Here is a 17,496-nt window from a genome sequence, read left to right as displayed (position 1 = left end):
ACACAAGCATTTCAAAATGTTTGTCCGACAATCTGCTGCGTTTGGGCCGCATAATGTCCTTTCCAAGTGAAAATATGCGTTCCACAGCAGCGCTGGATGGTATATTGGTGTGTTGTATTCCAAAAACAAGCCTTGAAAACGTTTACTCGGAAAGGTATCACTGTTTCAAGCGTGCTGTGATGGTGTTGGTGTAGCCTATCTTTTAACAAGGTCCACTGCACCAATATCGCTCTTTTCAGGGGCATAGAGCTCTTGAAATAAAGTATCTTTTACCTCCGCGATGACATTCATTGATTTTTCGCTTTCTCTCTCTGATCCCTCGTTCTCGATACTGCTCACGATATGAGCGATGACCATTTAGCGAACTTCCCCCGCTTGTATTCCAGGTAGCCTAACCATTCCAACCAACGCGAAAGGCAGTAATTCGGATGAGTCGCGCTGGCCAGAATACACTGTGAAACTCTCATTGTGAAACGAGATTTTCCATGAAAACAAAAAATGACGCATAGCGCGTGACGCTTAAAATCGGCAAAATAGTTGACGGCGCTATCACTTCCGTCAACTAAAAATAAATTGACGGCGCTAGCCTCAGCGTATAACACTGAAGGCTACTAGAGCGCAGCCAGTCTTTGGTTTCATCATCCATGATGATTCAATATTTGTAGATGTTGAATCAATGTGTAAAAGACCAATACGACTAGCTGGGAGGCAAATCTACCTAAACTGTCAATCACACATAGAAGACACAGAGCGAATGTTCAACAATTTAACGTATATTTCACAAATATATCCACAAAACTTTCGCGTTACGTAATTATTAAGGCAGTGCCGAAACATGATCAGTAGTCTATGCGTAAGACTATTCTCAAACACGTCTGCAAGCGCTTAAACATTTTATCATGTCACCAAAAGTAAATAAAAGTTTGTTTTTTAAGAAATGTAGTTTATTGTTATTCTATCTTGTCAGTTTTGTCGCGTGACATTTTCAAATTTTGTTTGTGCCAATAATGTTTTTGTCAGTTTTACTTTGGGTGCCAATGACGAAGTCGGCTCAAATCACTGCAATCACGAACAACGTTGATTGGATTAAAATTAAGCAGAAATGTAGGGACCGGCCTTGGAAAATATGTTGCCTGTACAGGAAATTATCCTTTATTACATCGATTCAACATAGCGCGGTAAATACTGACTACGGTTCGATAAAAACAATCAAATGTGACTGGTTGTGAATTTCAAATACCGTACTCAAGTGTCCCGCTACTCACTACCAGTGGTCTCATATTGACGACACATAATACAAACGCTTTTTAAAAACCGGCTTGGATCATAAACATTTAAGAACAGGTTCGCACGAACCGGCTGATTCCCACCACTGATGCTGAGAGGTTGCAAGACCGCAACAGGATTTCACTGTAACGCGAAAGGGAAACAGAAAAGTGATCTAGCCACTGAAATAAAAAAGTATTAAAACTAGTCGGTCGTGCAATTTGTAGGTTGGAAAACATGATCAAAATGTTCAATGTTTTGAACAAAAGATCCATTGGTGATGATGTAAAAACTTACAAGCTATTGAAAATATTACTTCTACAGTATAATAAAACAGAGTGACTGTTCACCAGGCATTTGATAATTAAAGTAACTTGCGTTCTTCTGGTGACTTGCGTTCTTCTAGTCACCAGAAGAACGCAAGTTACTTTAATTATCTACAGTATAATGGTGGCTACTATGCGATATTTATAACCATAGCAGGAGTATTCATTGAAAAACCATAGTGAGAGCATGGCCATCTGGTGAGAGTATTTACAGAAAAACATGGGTATTTTTTCATTGTTGGAATTGGCTAACCCATTACTGGAGTGGTGTAAAAGCTACCATACGTACAATAAGCTCAAAATGCGTAACATTTTGCTTACACTATTCAATAGAAATGTTACAGAACAGCAGTGGTATACGAAAGGTAGAAATGGCAGTGAAAAAGCAAGCAAAAACAAGTAATACGCAAACGTGTCAACCCGATTGTAATTTGGTAAAATTCAATGCAAAGCAGTTGAGCGATTACTTCTCACGAAATATATGCACTGACAATTGTTGTAAAATGGGCCACCATAGGACCACAGACAAAGACCAAGTAATGATAAAATCCAATACTCGAGTTTCAAAATTAACAGGCTTTTTCCACAGGTTTCGAGCAGACAATATTCAGATATAAAGAATCATAGAAAAGTAAACACTTTAAAAACAACCCGGCCAACCAACCACTCCTTCTTTAAATTGATTTAACGTCTGCAGAAGTTGTAAATGTAAAAATGTTTTTTTGGGTGGAACAAGCATAGTAGACAGAGATGAGGTCAGCACCAAACTGAATTGTTCGTGAACACCTCTGACGCTATTACTGTAAAGGAAAATTGAAAAGCACTGAAACACAACCACGAGTTGCGCCTTTCGTTCCATGTCATCCATCGCTTCATGTCTTCTTCACTATGCACAGGGAAAATCACATCACAGATAGAACCACTTACGCCACCTTGCTGCTAGAAGTGGGGCGAAGTAAACGAAAGTGTTGCCAGATGTTCTTTAAATTTTCTTTCCAAATGTTATTTTTCTTCCCAAGACTAGCCCAAAATTTTTAAAACAACGAAAGTAAACCAAAAGCGATTTTATATTAACATCGAGTAGGCACTAGGCATGCGTCCGTGTAAAAAAAAAGCAATGTATGAATAATTGTTAATGAATTTAGATTATTTTACATGAAAAGAAATTACAAATTTATAAAAAATTGCACAAAGTACTCACTTACATGGCAATCTTTCTTCTGTATTAATGGTTTTGCAAAATTATAATATTGTTAAGTCAAGTGTTAACTGATTAGTCTGTTCTTTGGGTAGTCCAAACAGTATCGCGTCAACGGTTTTGTAAGGTACCGGTACCTTTGAATTAATATTGTGCAAGTTCAAACAAGGTTCAGCAATCACGCATTAATCTGTTCTTGAGTTAGCTAAATAAGACGTGCGGCAGAATATTTAAACAGCATCTGGCAACACTTTTGTATTGCGCACCTTACTGTCAGTGAAGCTAACTTTTTTTTCTTTGTTTCAATATTGCGAGACGTTAAAAACAATGTAAAAAGAAACATTGAAACTTGATAGCAAGGGGTCATGCGAAAATAGGGTTGAATGCGTATCTTTATTTGGTGCAAACTAGAAGATGGAAATTTAGCTGAAGCCTGGCGGTCAAATCCTCTGAGTGAATCGAAAGCAGACTTGGCCGATATAAATGTCTACGAAATATAACACCCTCCGCGAAAGGAGTCACATGGTTAATCTAACATCATTTTCACGATAAACATCATTTCAACGATTTAATCTATCATTTTCATTGCTACATTATCTTTCAAGTAGAGTTGCCCTCCTGGAATGAACCTCGACGATCTGAGCGCACAGCGCATGTGATAGTGTTTCAATGCAAGTCCGAATCAAGCAAAATAAAAAAAATCTGGGCCGAGTTAATAACAGAGCATCAAAAGCATCCCCCGGTAAGGTGAATCGATGTATTCGATCACGATAACTGACTCGATGTGTCTCAAAAGAACATTGATTCCACAAAGATCACTTCAAAATCTTTGCCCGGACCTCGAGCGCAATCTGTTGATGAATTGACAATCTCTCTGCATGATCGTGACCCGTCTGGCAAATATCGCAGCTTCGTTGCAGTCGGATAAAAACCTGATCAAGTAGGATTCAGTAGCCTCTTGCAAGGCTGAGAGAGCAGCTGCCTGCCAGTGGGTTATCCTTCGATTCTGTCGCGATTGTATTTCCCTCACCTGAAATCACATTGTGGGAATTACGAAGGAGATTATTAATCATAATAATGCTTTCTAGCAATAGTTAGTACCACCTTCGTCTGATGATTGCGACAGTAAAAGTAGGAACAGGCGAGTTGATTTATTGTTTCACTGGCGTTTCGCGCACTATCACAATGCGCAATTCAGAGCGAATAACGCACAAAATAAAATTTCGAAATCGATATACTACTGCAATTGCTCTAAGATGGCTTCTAAATCGCCCGACGCCATTGAGGGAGACTACGCCAGATGATGTGCCTAAATGTGTGGACGCGAAATGTAGTGGAACGAAAGAGAAAGGCCAAAACTGAAATTAAATTTGGGATGTACGTCGGCTAATTTGGTATTTCATCATTCGAAACGAAGTTACTTTTAATTTTTTTTTTGAAGCACCTAGTAAATGCATGGAAGCCATAATTTTGGATATGCGTTCAATCACATGAAAAAAATGAGATCAAGTAATGCCCTACTACCCTTATGACTGGTACCAAGTAACCTTTGACATCATAGTAAAAACAAAGCTCATGTAAAAAGCAAACATCACTTACAAGGCGGCTGAAAGGAAGTTTGCGAATACAAAGGTCTGTTGTCTGTTGCAATTTTTTGATTTCTCGAAGGGCTTTCACTCCAGGTCTGAATCTGTTACGTTTTCCTGGAAACAATCAACTTAAATGAGCATTAAATACGACAACTAGTGCTAGAAACGATAATTGTCCTGATGAACACCCAAACTCTTCAGTATTCAGTTAAATACGACAATTAATCACAAAATTGGAGCCGGAGCCTCGGAACTTTGCATTTTCAAAAGCTGGAAATGCAAGTTAAATTCAGGTGAAGCTGGAGCCAGTTACTCATGCTCCAATTAATTTCATGAGATGCTATTGGCTGATTTCACATAATTTCACAGCAACCCATTACAAAATTGATACTCGTGGGCTGGTATTTTTAATTGTTGGATAATTGTTGTGCATCTGCTATTTCATGACTTTCAATTTGAACTGATTACTGCTCGAGGGCGACTATTAATGAAGTTGTTGTATATTATTTGAGAAAATATGGCAATGGAACCGGAGAGTGGTATAAAAGAGCTCCGGAGCTGGAGCTATGCTCCGATAGAAGAGAGATCCGAAGCTGGAGCAGTTTCATATATACGCCGGCTACAACCCCTGAGCACCACCGAACTTAACTCATTTAAACAAGCAAAAAAAAAAAAGAAGTTGATTCAGTGTTTTCTACACAGCACTGTTTCCATATCCAAAGTAATAATGATGATATAATTTAGCCGGTTAGCCCCTTGTGAAAAACAAAAATATGACAGTGAAACAGTTATTTTTCCTGATGAGCTCAGAGATCGTTGTGTCGAAAACGTTCGATATAGATTTTACGCATTTTTTGTATGAGGAAATAAATATGTCAATCCGTTTGTGCTGCTTGGTTTTATTTCGTTATGGTAAAACTAATTAATTAAGTAAATTCTCAAATGAAGCTCCACCTAAAGCAAAGAGTGACAAGAATATCAAAAGAAGCAATTTACTGTTCTCTCACAGGGTATGTAGTTGGCTTGATTTTCTGTCATGCACCTACAGCTACAGTACCACTCATTCTGCTTAGGGTGTGTGAATTTTGAAAATGCTATGCAACAGGGATTGACAAAAGCACCAGAACTAGCTGCGTACTGAAATCAAGCTGAATGGCCCGTTTCGGTGAGTCCGATTCGGTGAGAGCCCTATTTGGTGATTTTTTTAAATTATCGGGTACCGTAGCCTAAATATCATTGCCGTTTTAGGGTTAGGGGTTAAGGGTTAGGGGTTTAGGGTTACTGGTTAGGGATTAGGGTCTAATTTCAACGTTTAGCGACGTTAAAACGATGTAAAAGCGGCAATGATAGTTAGGCTACAGTACCCGATTATTTTCAAAAAAAAATTTCAAAAGTTACCGAATAGTAAATTTACCGAAAAAGGTTCTCACCGAATCGGACTCACCGAATAGTAGCAGACCCGAAATCAATGGTAGCCTATGTCAAATTCGCTAAAGTGCGCAAAGGAAAGAGAATATGAAACATAACCCATGGAAAGCCAAGCAACACCATGCTTTTGTTATATTTTTGTTTTTGGTTCAACAAAGTCCTTATTTCCAAGAAAGTAAAAATCCTTTTATAAGAGTTTTGGCATTCAGCAATCTTCACAGGAAATGTTGTTGATTCAATTTTTTGTCGTTGGCAAAGTCCATGTCCTGATTCATTCTTGCATGCCACACACATACTTGCCTGTAAGGATCCGATGATAATCCAAATGACTGCCTACGTTATTAAAACCTACACCATGTCAAGTCCACAGCAGTCAACTCAGTAATCATTATGTCAATGCTGAGATTTCTTTCGAGATATTCCACCAAGATGTGCATAAAGAAGTTGACTTCTTATCCTGGTAGTGTTGAAATCATTCTCCGATTTTACCTGTACAACTGTTGGACTCTTATGCTTAAATATTCTATTGATCTACTGTACTAAAATTGCCAACAATCATAAATTAATCATTTGTGGAACTTATCATTTAAACTAACAAAAAAACTTTTCAGAGATTCTTATTACTTCGGAAAAAAATGAAATTTACACACTGTATTGCAATATACAAATATATTGAAATATAATAATGAAGAAAATATCAACTTTCGCTGTGATGATTTGTCACTTAATATGTAACTACGATAGCAGGACTCTGAAACTACGGTCACCAGACCACTCCACATGCTTCAACTTAGTAAGTACATTTCAGCTACTGCCAAATCAACAAATGAGATTTACTTGCTCATTTGGAACTTGCTTGGTCATCGCTTGTCAAACTGATTTTGCTGATTGCTCAGTTTTATCATTTGTCTTACGTGGTCAACAGAAAATATTTCACATAGAGGCAAGTGTTTCAAATTCTAACACAAAAATGTACGCGAAAACCACAATTAAAATTAATTTATCTGAAAAGATATCGGAGATAAAATCAAAAGTAAAATAAAAATAACATAGTAAAAAAATCGTTGCTCTTACGTGTAGGTTGAAGAGGTGGTCGACTAGTGGGTGGTTGGTTGTGAACTGACAGCCTTGATGGGGTTGATGGTTTTCTTTTTGCAGAACCACTGCGTGGTGTTTTTTGAGGACTAGGTTTGGATTTCTTCGGTGTCCTTTGAGTGGAATTGCCATCATCCGGCAAACGATATCGCTCTTCAAAACCTGTAAATATTCGTAACAGAAATTGATGTAGAAAAGATAATCATAAAAATTAAAGACTTTTTATTTTGGTTCACAGTCACTAGGGAAGTACGGTAGAAGTTCAGAAATTCGGCATTAAACAAAACTCATAATATCATTGTAATACGTTTAGTGCAACAGCTGTCAATTGTCATAACAATGGGAAGTCCAAAGGTTATAGCGATCATATTACCAGCAGTTGCTTCCGTGGCGATAAAGGTTTAAAACAAAAAACTGCAAGGAAGATCAGTTTCTATCATAATAGGAATCAAACCAATAAACTTCAGAACATCGTTCAGATGATCCTACTTCCTCAAACCAAGACATTATCATATATTAACTCTGGCAATTGTGAAATAATGTTTTTGGCGACGCCTGACGTGACTGTTTTCACAGATCTAACTACGGTACTTCAAACAGAATCAGCAAGCTCTTTATCTTGATTATTGCCTGGTTACATTCTTAGTTTGTTTGTTCTGTGGTATGTGTTTGTTGAGGCTGCTATAGATAATTTTGTCTTCCATAAAATTGAAAGTATCACATTTAGACATTGTTTGGCAAGACGTGCTTAGACACCTTGAGACAAAAAAGACATGCCTGGATTTCCAAAACCAAGCGTTAATTTTAGTAAAACATGCAGGTGTCATTTTCTAGAAGAACAGACACACAGAATATTGGTACGGAAATGTGATTTGTTGATGCGTAAGTTGAAGTACAAAATATAATCATAAAAAATAATTTCAAAAGCACCGTTTACTGGTCAGTTGCAGTTAATTGTCACAAATCTGGCTCTGAATTGTCACCTTAGATCTGACCCAAGTTAAAGCATAAACAATAAACAGCAGGTAGAACACCTTGATAAACACTGATTACATTGTCACACATCTAAATCAAGAAAATAAAACTCTCAATTTACATTGTTATAACAGCTAAGCCGTTTTTGAAGTTAAGTCTCAGATAATATAATATGCATTGAATCGATCACAAAATGAATACTCTTTGTGCTTATTACACTTGACTTTTTGGTATGTATTGCAACCAATCATTGGTATAAATATCAATCAATGGTTTGATATATATCTAACTGAGTAGTCTAGCAGATATATATCAATATGTATGATTGTATGTCAGTATGTTGTGCTTGAAATATGTGAATTGGTGAAAATCTCCCGTGGTAAATATTTTCCAAGAAAAATATCACCCGGTATAGCTCCCAGGAGCTTTGCACGCGTTCGCTTTCACATTTTCTGACATCACTTATTCTTGCTTTGCTTTAAAATTTTGGAATCTGTATAATCTCGCGAGCTCACAGTTCGTTTCTGCGGTTCTCGAGACATTCTTGCCTCCCTTAATAACCTTTAGAATAAACTATAACACAGTGCTTGATTGCCTTCTCACATTGCGTTATACAGATAGTTTTGTGGTTTCCTTACATTGTGCATTTGTGTATAGTGATTGCAACGCCCCAAGCATCTCTAATCAAACCTAGGGTTCTTTTTTAAGCAGCTGCAACCATGATGTGTCACTATTATGGGTCCACGTCTTTTAGGCGCAGACAGTTAGGCGCCGATCAAATAGGCGCGCACACTGTTGCGTCTGGATATTTAGGTGCGGAGCACTGTGGCGCATGTTCATTTAGGCGCCATTCCTAGTAAAGTCTGCAGCTAAACTCAGCTTTGGCAAAACCTAGTCGGGGTTTTGACGGAAAACTAAGTTACTCTTCACTCAAGCCTACCACTTGCTTGAATATATATAGGCTATATTATGGTATATTTTTTACTGATGTTTAGTGTAGTTATTATTTGACTTATATATATAACTAAAAGTAAACTCAGTTATGTTCGGAAACTTGAATAATTTATTGATAAAGCTTTTCCCGACGCAAACCTGGACTAACAACAAATAAATGCTGAACACGCCGATTAAAAAAAACAATATATTTTTCTGTTCAATATAACATTTTGTGTGAAAAGCATTGCCGGTTTAAGCAGCTTCACTCACCGAAGCCATGACATATTTTTCTGTTCTATACAACGTTTTGTGTGAAAAGCATCACCAGATAAAGCAGCTTCACTCAGTGAAGCCATGACTAACAACAAATAAATGCACGCGCATTAACAAAACAACATATTTTTCTGTTTAATATAACATTTTGTGTGAAAAGCATTGCCTTACCTGCCAAGCTGATACAATCTGCAGACTTTACTAGGAATAGCACCTAAATGAACGGGCGTCACAGTGCTCCGCACCTAAATATCCAGACGCCACAGTGCCTATTTGACCAGCGCCTAACTGTCTGCGCCTAAAAGACTTGCTCCCACTATTATTTTTACTACAACTACTACTTCAGACTTTAGTAACTTAGTATAGTAGTTACTGTTAACAATCCTTGTTGTGGTGCCAGTGTTTGGCCTTAGTTGTTGTTTGGTGGTTACTTTTGAGAATGGCTTGTTAGATGTTAGGTTGGATGACCCTTGCTTTGCCTTTCTTTCTTTGAATTTCGTTTCATATGCTGATAATAGTATTTCTGCTGTGTTGCATCGCCTTCATCCCTACATTCAAGACTAAGCCAGACGTGGAAGACCGTGTGTCCTGATCCCCCCTAACCACCGTCATGCCCACAGCCCACAGGTGTCGTTGTCACTCTGATGGCTACGTATAAACAAGCGTTTCAACCTACAATACACCAGGTCCGCTACACCTTGAAAAATACACCATCGCAGAGTTCATCAAAAAAATATTTTCGGGGTGGTATATTTTTTCGGGAATATTACCAAAAAAATGTCCATCCAAAAAACTTTTACCGAGGAAGTATATTTATCAGGATGATATATTTCAGGAAGGTACTTTTCAAAAGTATATTTACCCACCTACCTAGTACCTACAGTCTACACTCTACATTTATGAAATATATACAACAAAAAAACAACATGATTTTCTAAGTTTTAAAAAGTTTCATTTTTTTTTTAAGTCTACAGCAGCAGTAGCAGTACTCAAGGATCTAAAAGTTACATCAAATGAAACAAAGTACATATAATATGGTATGTGATTTTATAAGTTTTGGCAACACTAACAAATGTAGCATTATTGTATAAACAAATGTACTATATATAAACCACACTTAGGTCATTGTCTTGATTACTCAGTTTTATTGACCATTGCATTGCGGTCAACATACATATATTATACACAATCTGTATCAAAGAATGTATATAATTTATATAATAGCCACTGAGTAGGCAACAGCTATTTACATAAGATTTATTCACTAAAACTGTAAAAATTGAAACCAGATTATACAAATAAAAACTGTACCTGATGAGCGATCTGAGTTTGGCATCCTGAAGGAAAAGTACAGTTTCTTCAAATAAAAATAACTAAAATTTCCTTTGCAATTGTCAACTTAAACCTGCCGCAAATAAAATATTATTACAGTTATAAATGAAACTACCTATCAACAATACCGTACCAACATGACGATGCCTATATAGTTTGATGTCTAAATACTATGCGACATGGTGAGACAGCTAAAGTATAATAGGCTAAATGAAGAGGTATGATAGTTTTATGTATAAAATGTCATTTTTTCTCATTTTAATTTTTTTTTCAACTTATTTAGTGACTTCTACCCTTCATAGTCCAAAAACTGCTTCTTAATCTTTTAGGCTTATTAGGAACAAAAATATGTTTTGCTAGAACCGGTTTTGTTTGTCCACATAAACTTTTGTCTGCATAAAGATGAGACAAAATTTTGCGTTACACAATAACTTCCAGAAACAACTAACGTCCATGTACTAATTGGCGACCATCGACGACGTAACTGCGCCCAGTCCACAAATATTTTGCAATTGAAAATACTATGAGAAAAAAAATTTAACAGTTTATTGATCTATAATGTTGGATGGATAGATGGTCATTTATTTTTGTTTAAATGCGAAACAAACGTACATAAAAAATACAGTGTGCATCCAATGAGAGAGTGGAAAAAAACATAACCTTAAAAAGGTATAGGAGGTCATTGAGTCTGCACTCTTTCACTCAAACAGATATATGAAAACAGGCAGGCCTCGAAATTCACGGCGGACATGTCCGCCGTCACAACATATGATGTCCATGGGAAGTACCCTCTAGATCAGTGGTTCCCAACCTTTTTGTCTTGGCGACCCCCTTTAAAAAATTTCGTAGATACCGCGACCTCCACTTATATTTTTTCCTAAACGCAAGTATACTATTAACGAATAATATAACAAAAGGCAGCACTAAAAATGTTTTTCTTGCATTTACTGACAAATCAATGCGATGGTTGATCTTGTAGGTCTGCAGCTAACCGTGAAATTCGAGGTTGCGTGCTAGACAGAGCCAGTCTCATGTCGTCTTCCACATCCATTCTATTTCTTTCCTTCGTTTTCATATACAGAAGAGCTGAAAAACCACTCTCACTTAGATACGTCGTAGCGAAGGGCAGTAATACTTGAAAAGCCAGCTTAGAAATTTGTGGGTATGAATCATACATTTCACACCAAAATTGAGAGAGTGACTTTGTATTGCTGGTTCGCAATTGCTAATTGCTCACTTAAATTAAACAACTAGCATTCCAGTCCCAATTGAAAATATCTAAGCTTATCATTATGATTTCAAAAACACAAAGCTATTACACTGATGTAATGTTCAACTTCTCTTTTCCTCCTACACAACACTACAAATAAATACTTAAACAGACCACAAACTACTAGCACTAGGGCTAATCTCGTTGCTAGGATCTCATTGCGGTGTGTTTACATCACCCGCAACCGCTTCATTTCGGTTTCATTTCTGTTCAAACTACCGACATGAAATCCAGACTGGCACGAATCTCATTTCGATCATCACATGCAAACAGACTACGAGTCTGGCAGACTAACCGAAGCGAAACGGAAAATTATCATTTCTGGCGCAATGAAACGCCATGTAAACGTAGCCTGGCACATACTACTAGCAGACCGGTACCTCGTCCTACTTACATTCACTTTTGTTGTTGCACGAGCAACAGCTTCACGACCCTCTATAAAATGCTCTGCGACCCCCAGGTTGGGAACCACTGCTCTAGATTCTAGAATAGATTGATCACAGAAACTAGCGATACAAATCGTCATTGCATTGCACGAACAATTGTTGTGAGAATATAATTTCCCGCGCATCTAGAAAACGTAAATGCTGTACTCCTTAGCTTCCATTCAAGCAGGAAAACCTTCAATTTTTACGTTGCTTCAACAATTGATGACATTGAATCCATGTAACAAAGGTGCTAAGAATCGATGGGAGTATCAGTACTTCTACACTAATCATGCACAACTTAGTGCAAGTCTTACGTCACAATGTCTGGCTTTGATCTCCAAGTAATATTGATAAGGCAAGGTTGGTTACAAAATTAGATAATACCAGTAGGCTATTACAGCAGAATGCAGCAAGGTATGTTAAGTTTTGGTATTACAGTTAAGAAAGAAAAGGCCCAGGGGAAATTCACTTTCGCTCACATGACACATGAAAATAAAACTAAAGAAAAAAGCCTAGTGAAACTTTACACAGCAGAAAATAGTAGTGTTAGTGTAGAAGTTTTCCAACCCGTGCCCAGAGCATTGTGACACAAGAAGCCACATGACCTTGTTGGGAGGAAGTTAATCAGTTATGCGGCATATTAAGCAGCGCTATACACTCTTCAAGCTCACGTTGTTGGTCTGATGAAAGCCTTTTAGAGTGACTTCACTCAAACTTCAAAAAAGCCTTCTAAACCGCAGCTATAGTTCTCAAATGGCGAAGAATTATCAAGATAAAGTGATTAAAGTACATGACGATCGACGCTAAAAGGGGTGTGTCCGCCATGAGACAAGATTTGTCCGCCGAGATAGCTGCTCAGACCGGACACGTTTGTCCGCCGCCAACAAAAACGAATTTCGAGGCCTGAACAGGTATTGAGTTTTTAAATGGCAAATTGATACAACGAAAAAAAAGAAAAAAATGATGACATACGCAAGAAATGCAAAAAAGAAATAGCAATGACATTGGTTATTACAGCTTGTGTGAGTTTTATCTTTTTACGCCAACTATGTTTGTTTTTCAGTTTTAAAATTAGGTTTTTAAAAATTTTTGTTTTTTTATAAAAAATGACATCTTGCTTTCAAGCATACCCTATAAAAAAGGTAATATGTCAACGAGAAGTGCTTTTATCAAGGTCTGAGTGTTGTGGCTGTCATCACATAAGGCCTTCACTGCGCATTTTTTTATAGGATAAGGAATTCTGCCCTAATTTGAGAAAAGTTTAAAGCTGTTGAAAACAAACACTTGTACTTAGAATATTTTTTTTAGTTCTGGGCAAAGATCAAAACCCTAACCTTATTCCTAACTCCAACCCTCACCTTAACCCTTCCTAACTTTAATCCTAACTCTAGCAACACCTGATTGTAACCATGGCAATAAATAGCCACTTTGTTTTTTATATCTTCTTCAACAGATTTATCATGTTTGATCAGCTGTGATCTCCCATATGAACTGCCTCCATTGTGTTCTGCCTTTTGTTTTTATTAGTGCTTTCAACATGCTTTTTATTCCCATAATTTGCTTGATATTGTCAAAATATCTCATTTTTTGTCGTCCTTTTGTTCGTTTGCCTTGCACCATCCTAGTCAAGATTGAATTTCCAACAGGTTGCTTCTTGTTTAAATATCTTACGAGATATCTTTTAACAAGTAACTGTTTAAGTGAACAAATACGATTTTCAGAGACCCTTTAAAACAAATGGTCCCAAATTAATACCGGTACATGAAATACCACCAGCTGTTTTGCAAAAAATGCAATGTTTCACCTTCCACGATAGTGGTGAGTAGGAAAAAACACATGTTAAAGCTCTAATGTTGCATCACAAAACCACTTATAAATGTACAAATCATGTAGCATTCTCTTGTCAAAGTTGATTTGTATTTCAATCAATCATTTTATTTTTCGTCATTAACGCGTCCGGGACGAAAAAGATACTAACTACAAAATCGATATAGACCTACTAGACCGAAAGCCTACGACAGAAGATTTCACCCCATAAGGTACAAAAGGTTTGAGCCCTTGAAGTTACTGGGGTCAACCATGTCACTCACAAAAAGTATGGAAGATTGACCGCACCGGGTGGATCTGGACCCTAGAGCCCCCTAAAAAGCCCAAAAAAGGGGTTAATTTCACCCCATAAGGTACATGGACCAAACTTGGTGAAAACGAAGTTCTATGTCAGGACATCACAAAAATATCAAATCTAACAATATTTTCGAGTGGAAAGGTGATGTAAGACTCCCCCCAAAGTGACCCCCCAGGGGGTTAATTTCACCCCATAAGGTACATGGACCAAAGTTGGTCAAAACGAAGTCTTATGTCAGGACATCACAAAAATATCAAATCTAACAATATTTTCGGGTGGAAAGGTGATGTAAGATGCCTTCAAAGTGACTTCCCTTAATGTGACCCCCTCGGAAGGTTTATTCCACCCCATAAGGTACATGGACCAAACTTGGTCAAAATGAAGTCTTATGTCAGGACATCACAAAAATATCAAATCTAACAATATTTTCGGGTGGAAAGGTGATGTAAGATGCCTTCAAAGTGACTTCCCTTAATGTGACCCCCTCGGAAGGTTTATTCCACCCCATAAGGTACATGGACCAAACTTGGTCAAAATGAAGTCTTATGTCAGGACATCACAAAAATATCAAATCTAACAATATTTTCGAGTGGAAAGGTGATGTAAGACTCCCCCCAAAGTGACCCCCCAGGGGGTTAATTTCACCCCATAAGGTACATGGACCAAAGTTGGTCAAAACGAAGTCTTATGTCAGGACATCACAAAAATATCAAATCTAACAATATTTTCGGGTGGAAAGGTGATGTAAGATGCCTTCAAAGTGACTTCCCTTAATGTGACCCCCTCGGAAGGTTTATTCCACCCCATAAGGTACATGGACCAAACTTGGTCAAAATGAAGTCTTATGTCAGGACATCACAAAAATATCAAATCTAACAATATTTTCGGGTGGAAAGGTGGTGTAAGATGACTTCAAAGTGACTTTCCTTAATGTGACCCCCTCGGAAGGTTTATTCCACCCCATAAGGTACATGGACCAAACTTGGTCAAAATGAAGTCTTATGTCAGGACATCACAAAAATATCAAATCTAACAATATTTTCGGGTGGAAAGGTGATGTAAGATGCCTTCAAAGTGACTTCCCTTAATGTGACCCCCTCGGAAGGTTTATTCCACCCCATAAGGTACATGGACCAAACTTGGTCAAAATGAAGTCTTATGTCAGGACATCACAAAAATATCAAATCTAACAATATTTTCGAGTGGAAAGGTGATGTAAGACTCCCCCCAAAGTGACCCCCCAGGGGGTTAATTTCACCCCATAAGGTACATGGACCAAACTTGGTGAAAACGAAGTTCTATGTCAGGACATCACAAAAATATCAAATCTAACAATATTTTCGAGTGGAAAGGTGATGTAAGACTCCCCCCAAAGTGACCCCCCAGGGGGTTAATTTCACCCCATAAGGTACATGGACCAAAGTTGGTCAAAACGAAGTCTTATGTCAGGACATCACAAAAATATCAAATCTAACAATATTTTCGGGTGGAAAGGTGATGTAAGATGCCTTCAAAGTGACTTCCCTTAATGTGACCCCCTCGGAAGGTTTATTCCACCCCATAAGGTACATGGACCAAACTTGGTCAAAATGAAGTCTTATGTCAGGACATCACAAAAATATCAAATCTAACAATATTTTCGGGTGGAAAGGTGATGTAAGATGCCTTCAAAGTGACTTCCCTTAATGTGACCCCCTCGGAAGGTTTATTCCACCCCATAAGGTACATGGACCAAACTTGGTCAAAATGAAGTCTTATGTCAGGACATCACAAAAATATCAAATCTAACAATATTTTCGGGTGGAAAGGTGATGTAAGATGCCTTCAAAGTGACTTCCCTTAATGTGACCCCCTCGGAAGGTTTATTCCACCCCATAAGGTACATGGACCAAACTTGGTCAAAATGAAGTCTTATGTCAGGACATCACAAAAATATCAAATCTAACAATATTTTCGAGTGGAAAGGTGATGTAAGACTCCCCCCAAAGTGACCCCCCAGGGGGTTAATTTCACCCCATAAGGTACATGGACCAAAGTTGGTCAAAACGAAGTCTTATGGCAGGACATCACAAAAATATCAAATCTAACAATATTTTCGGGTGGAAAGGTGATGTAAGATGCCTTCAAAGTGACTTCCCTTAATGTGACCCCCTCGGAAGGTTTATTCCACCCCATAAGGTACATGGACCAAACTTGGTCAAAATGAAGTCTTATGTCAGGACATCACAAAAATATCAAATCTAACAATATTTTCGGGTGGAAAGGTGGTGTAAGATGACTTCAAAGTGACTTTCCTTAATGTGACCCCCTCGGAAGGTGTATTTCACCCCGTAAAGTACATGGACCAAACTTGGTCAAAACGAAGTCTTATGTCAGGACATCACAAAAATATCAAATCTAACAATATTTTCGGGTGGAAAGGTGATGTAAGATGTCATCAAAGTGACCCCCAGAGGGTTTATTTCACCATAGAGTACATGGACCAAACGTGGTCAAAACGAAGTCTTCTAGGGCACCACAAAATATCAAATCTAACAATACTCTCAGTTGGAAAGGTGATAAAAGACCTACCCAAAAGTGAATCTCCTCCTATAGTTTAATTTACTTCATCCCTTTCTCGAACCAACCTTGGTGTAACGAAAGTGCTATGCCAGGACAGTACGAATGGATTAAATTTAAAAATATTTTATATAGGTTTTGATGAAATACATTCACAAGCTGTCCCATGATGCATGAAATGGAACTATAGCCTACTTTACAAAAAGTTTTTGTATAAATCATATTAAGTCAATCGAAAAAAGGCAACAGGACATGACAATACATGGCTTTGTAACACCAAAAACAGAAAGTACGTAAGAAGCATATAGGCTACAGTAGCCAGAAAATTGATCCAAGATCTTGATACCACCACTAAATGTGGACTTAATCGAACAACTGACTATCCAAATCAAAACGTTTCGAAATGAATCATTTGGAACGTTAATTTAGGCAGTAATGAACATTTTCCAGCTGCTACAATAAATAACCCAATAAACCCAATGTAGTAAATTTTTGTTTAATGCCATTTGCTTCATGTCTCCAATCAGTTATTGTAACTGTTCATTCATAAACAGAGATTGTTTGTGTAAATGTAAACGGTAACTCAATTGGTTAGCGCGTCACTTCTGGAACGAAGAAGCTTCAAGATCAATAGCGGCGCTGGTTCGACTCTCGGGGTGTGCGCTTGAGCAACGCACGTTAAGGGCTGCTCTCCAT

The 17,496-nt window shown here is 37.7% G+C and overlaps 1 protein-coding gene across 1 annotated transcript; it reads right to left on the bottom strand.

Annotated features, from left to right (window-relative positions):
• Positions 1 to 752: 752 nt before the first annotated feature.
• LOC145784464 (uncharacterized) lies at positions 753 to 10,493 on the bottom strand. The gene is made up of 4 exons (XM_082596282.1): positions 10,398 to 10,493; positions 6,882 to 7,064; positions 4,390 to 4,493; positions 753 to 3,820 (listed from the first exon to the last, which is right to left on the bottom strand). The coding sequence occupies exons 1-4, from the start codon at positions 10,420 to 10,422 to the stop codon at positions 3,611 to 3,613; spliced, it is 522 nt and encodes a 173-aa protein (XP_082452408.1). The 5' UTR covers positions 10,423 to 10,493; the 3' UTR covers positions 753 to 3,610.
• Between the last annotated feature and the right edge of the window lie 7,003 nt (positions 10,494 to 17,496).

This window comes from Aplidium turbinatum, chromosome 15, assembly GCF_918807975.1.
Source record: "Aplidium turbinatum chromosome 15, kaAplTurb1.1, whole genome shotgun sequence".
Classification (NCBI taxonomy): domain Eukaryota; kingdom Metazoa; phylum Chordata; class Ascidiacea; order Aplousobranchia; family Polyclinidae; genus Aplidium; species Aplidium turbinatum.
The sequence above is the reverse complement of the archived record's forward strand: the minus strand, read 5'-3'. Positions and strand labels throughout refer to the sequence as shown.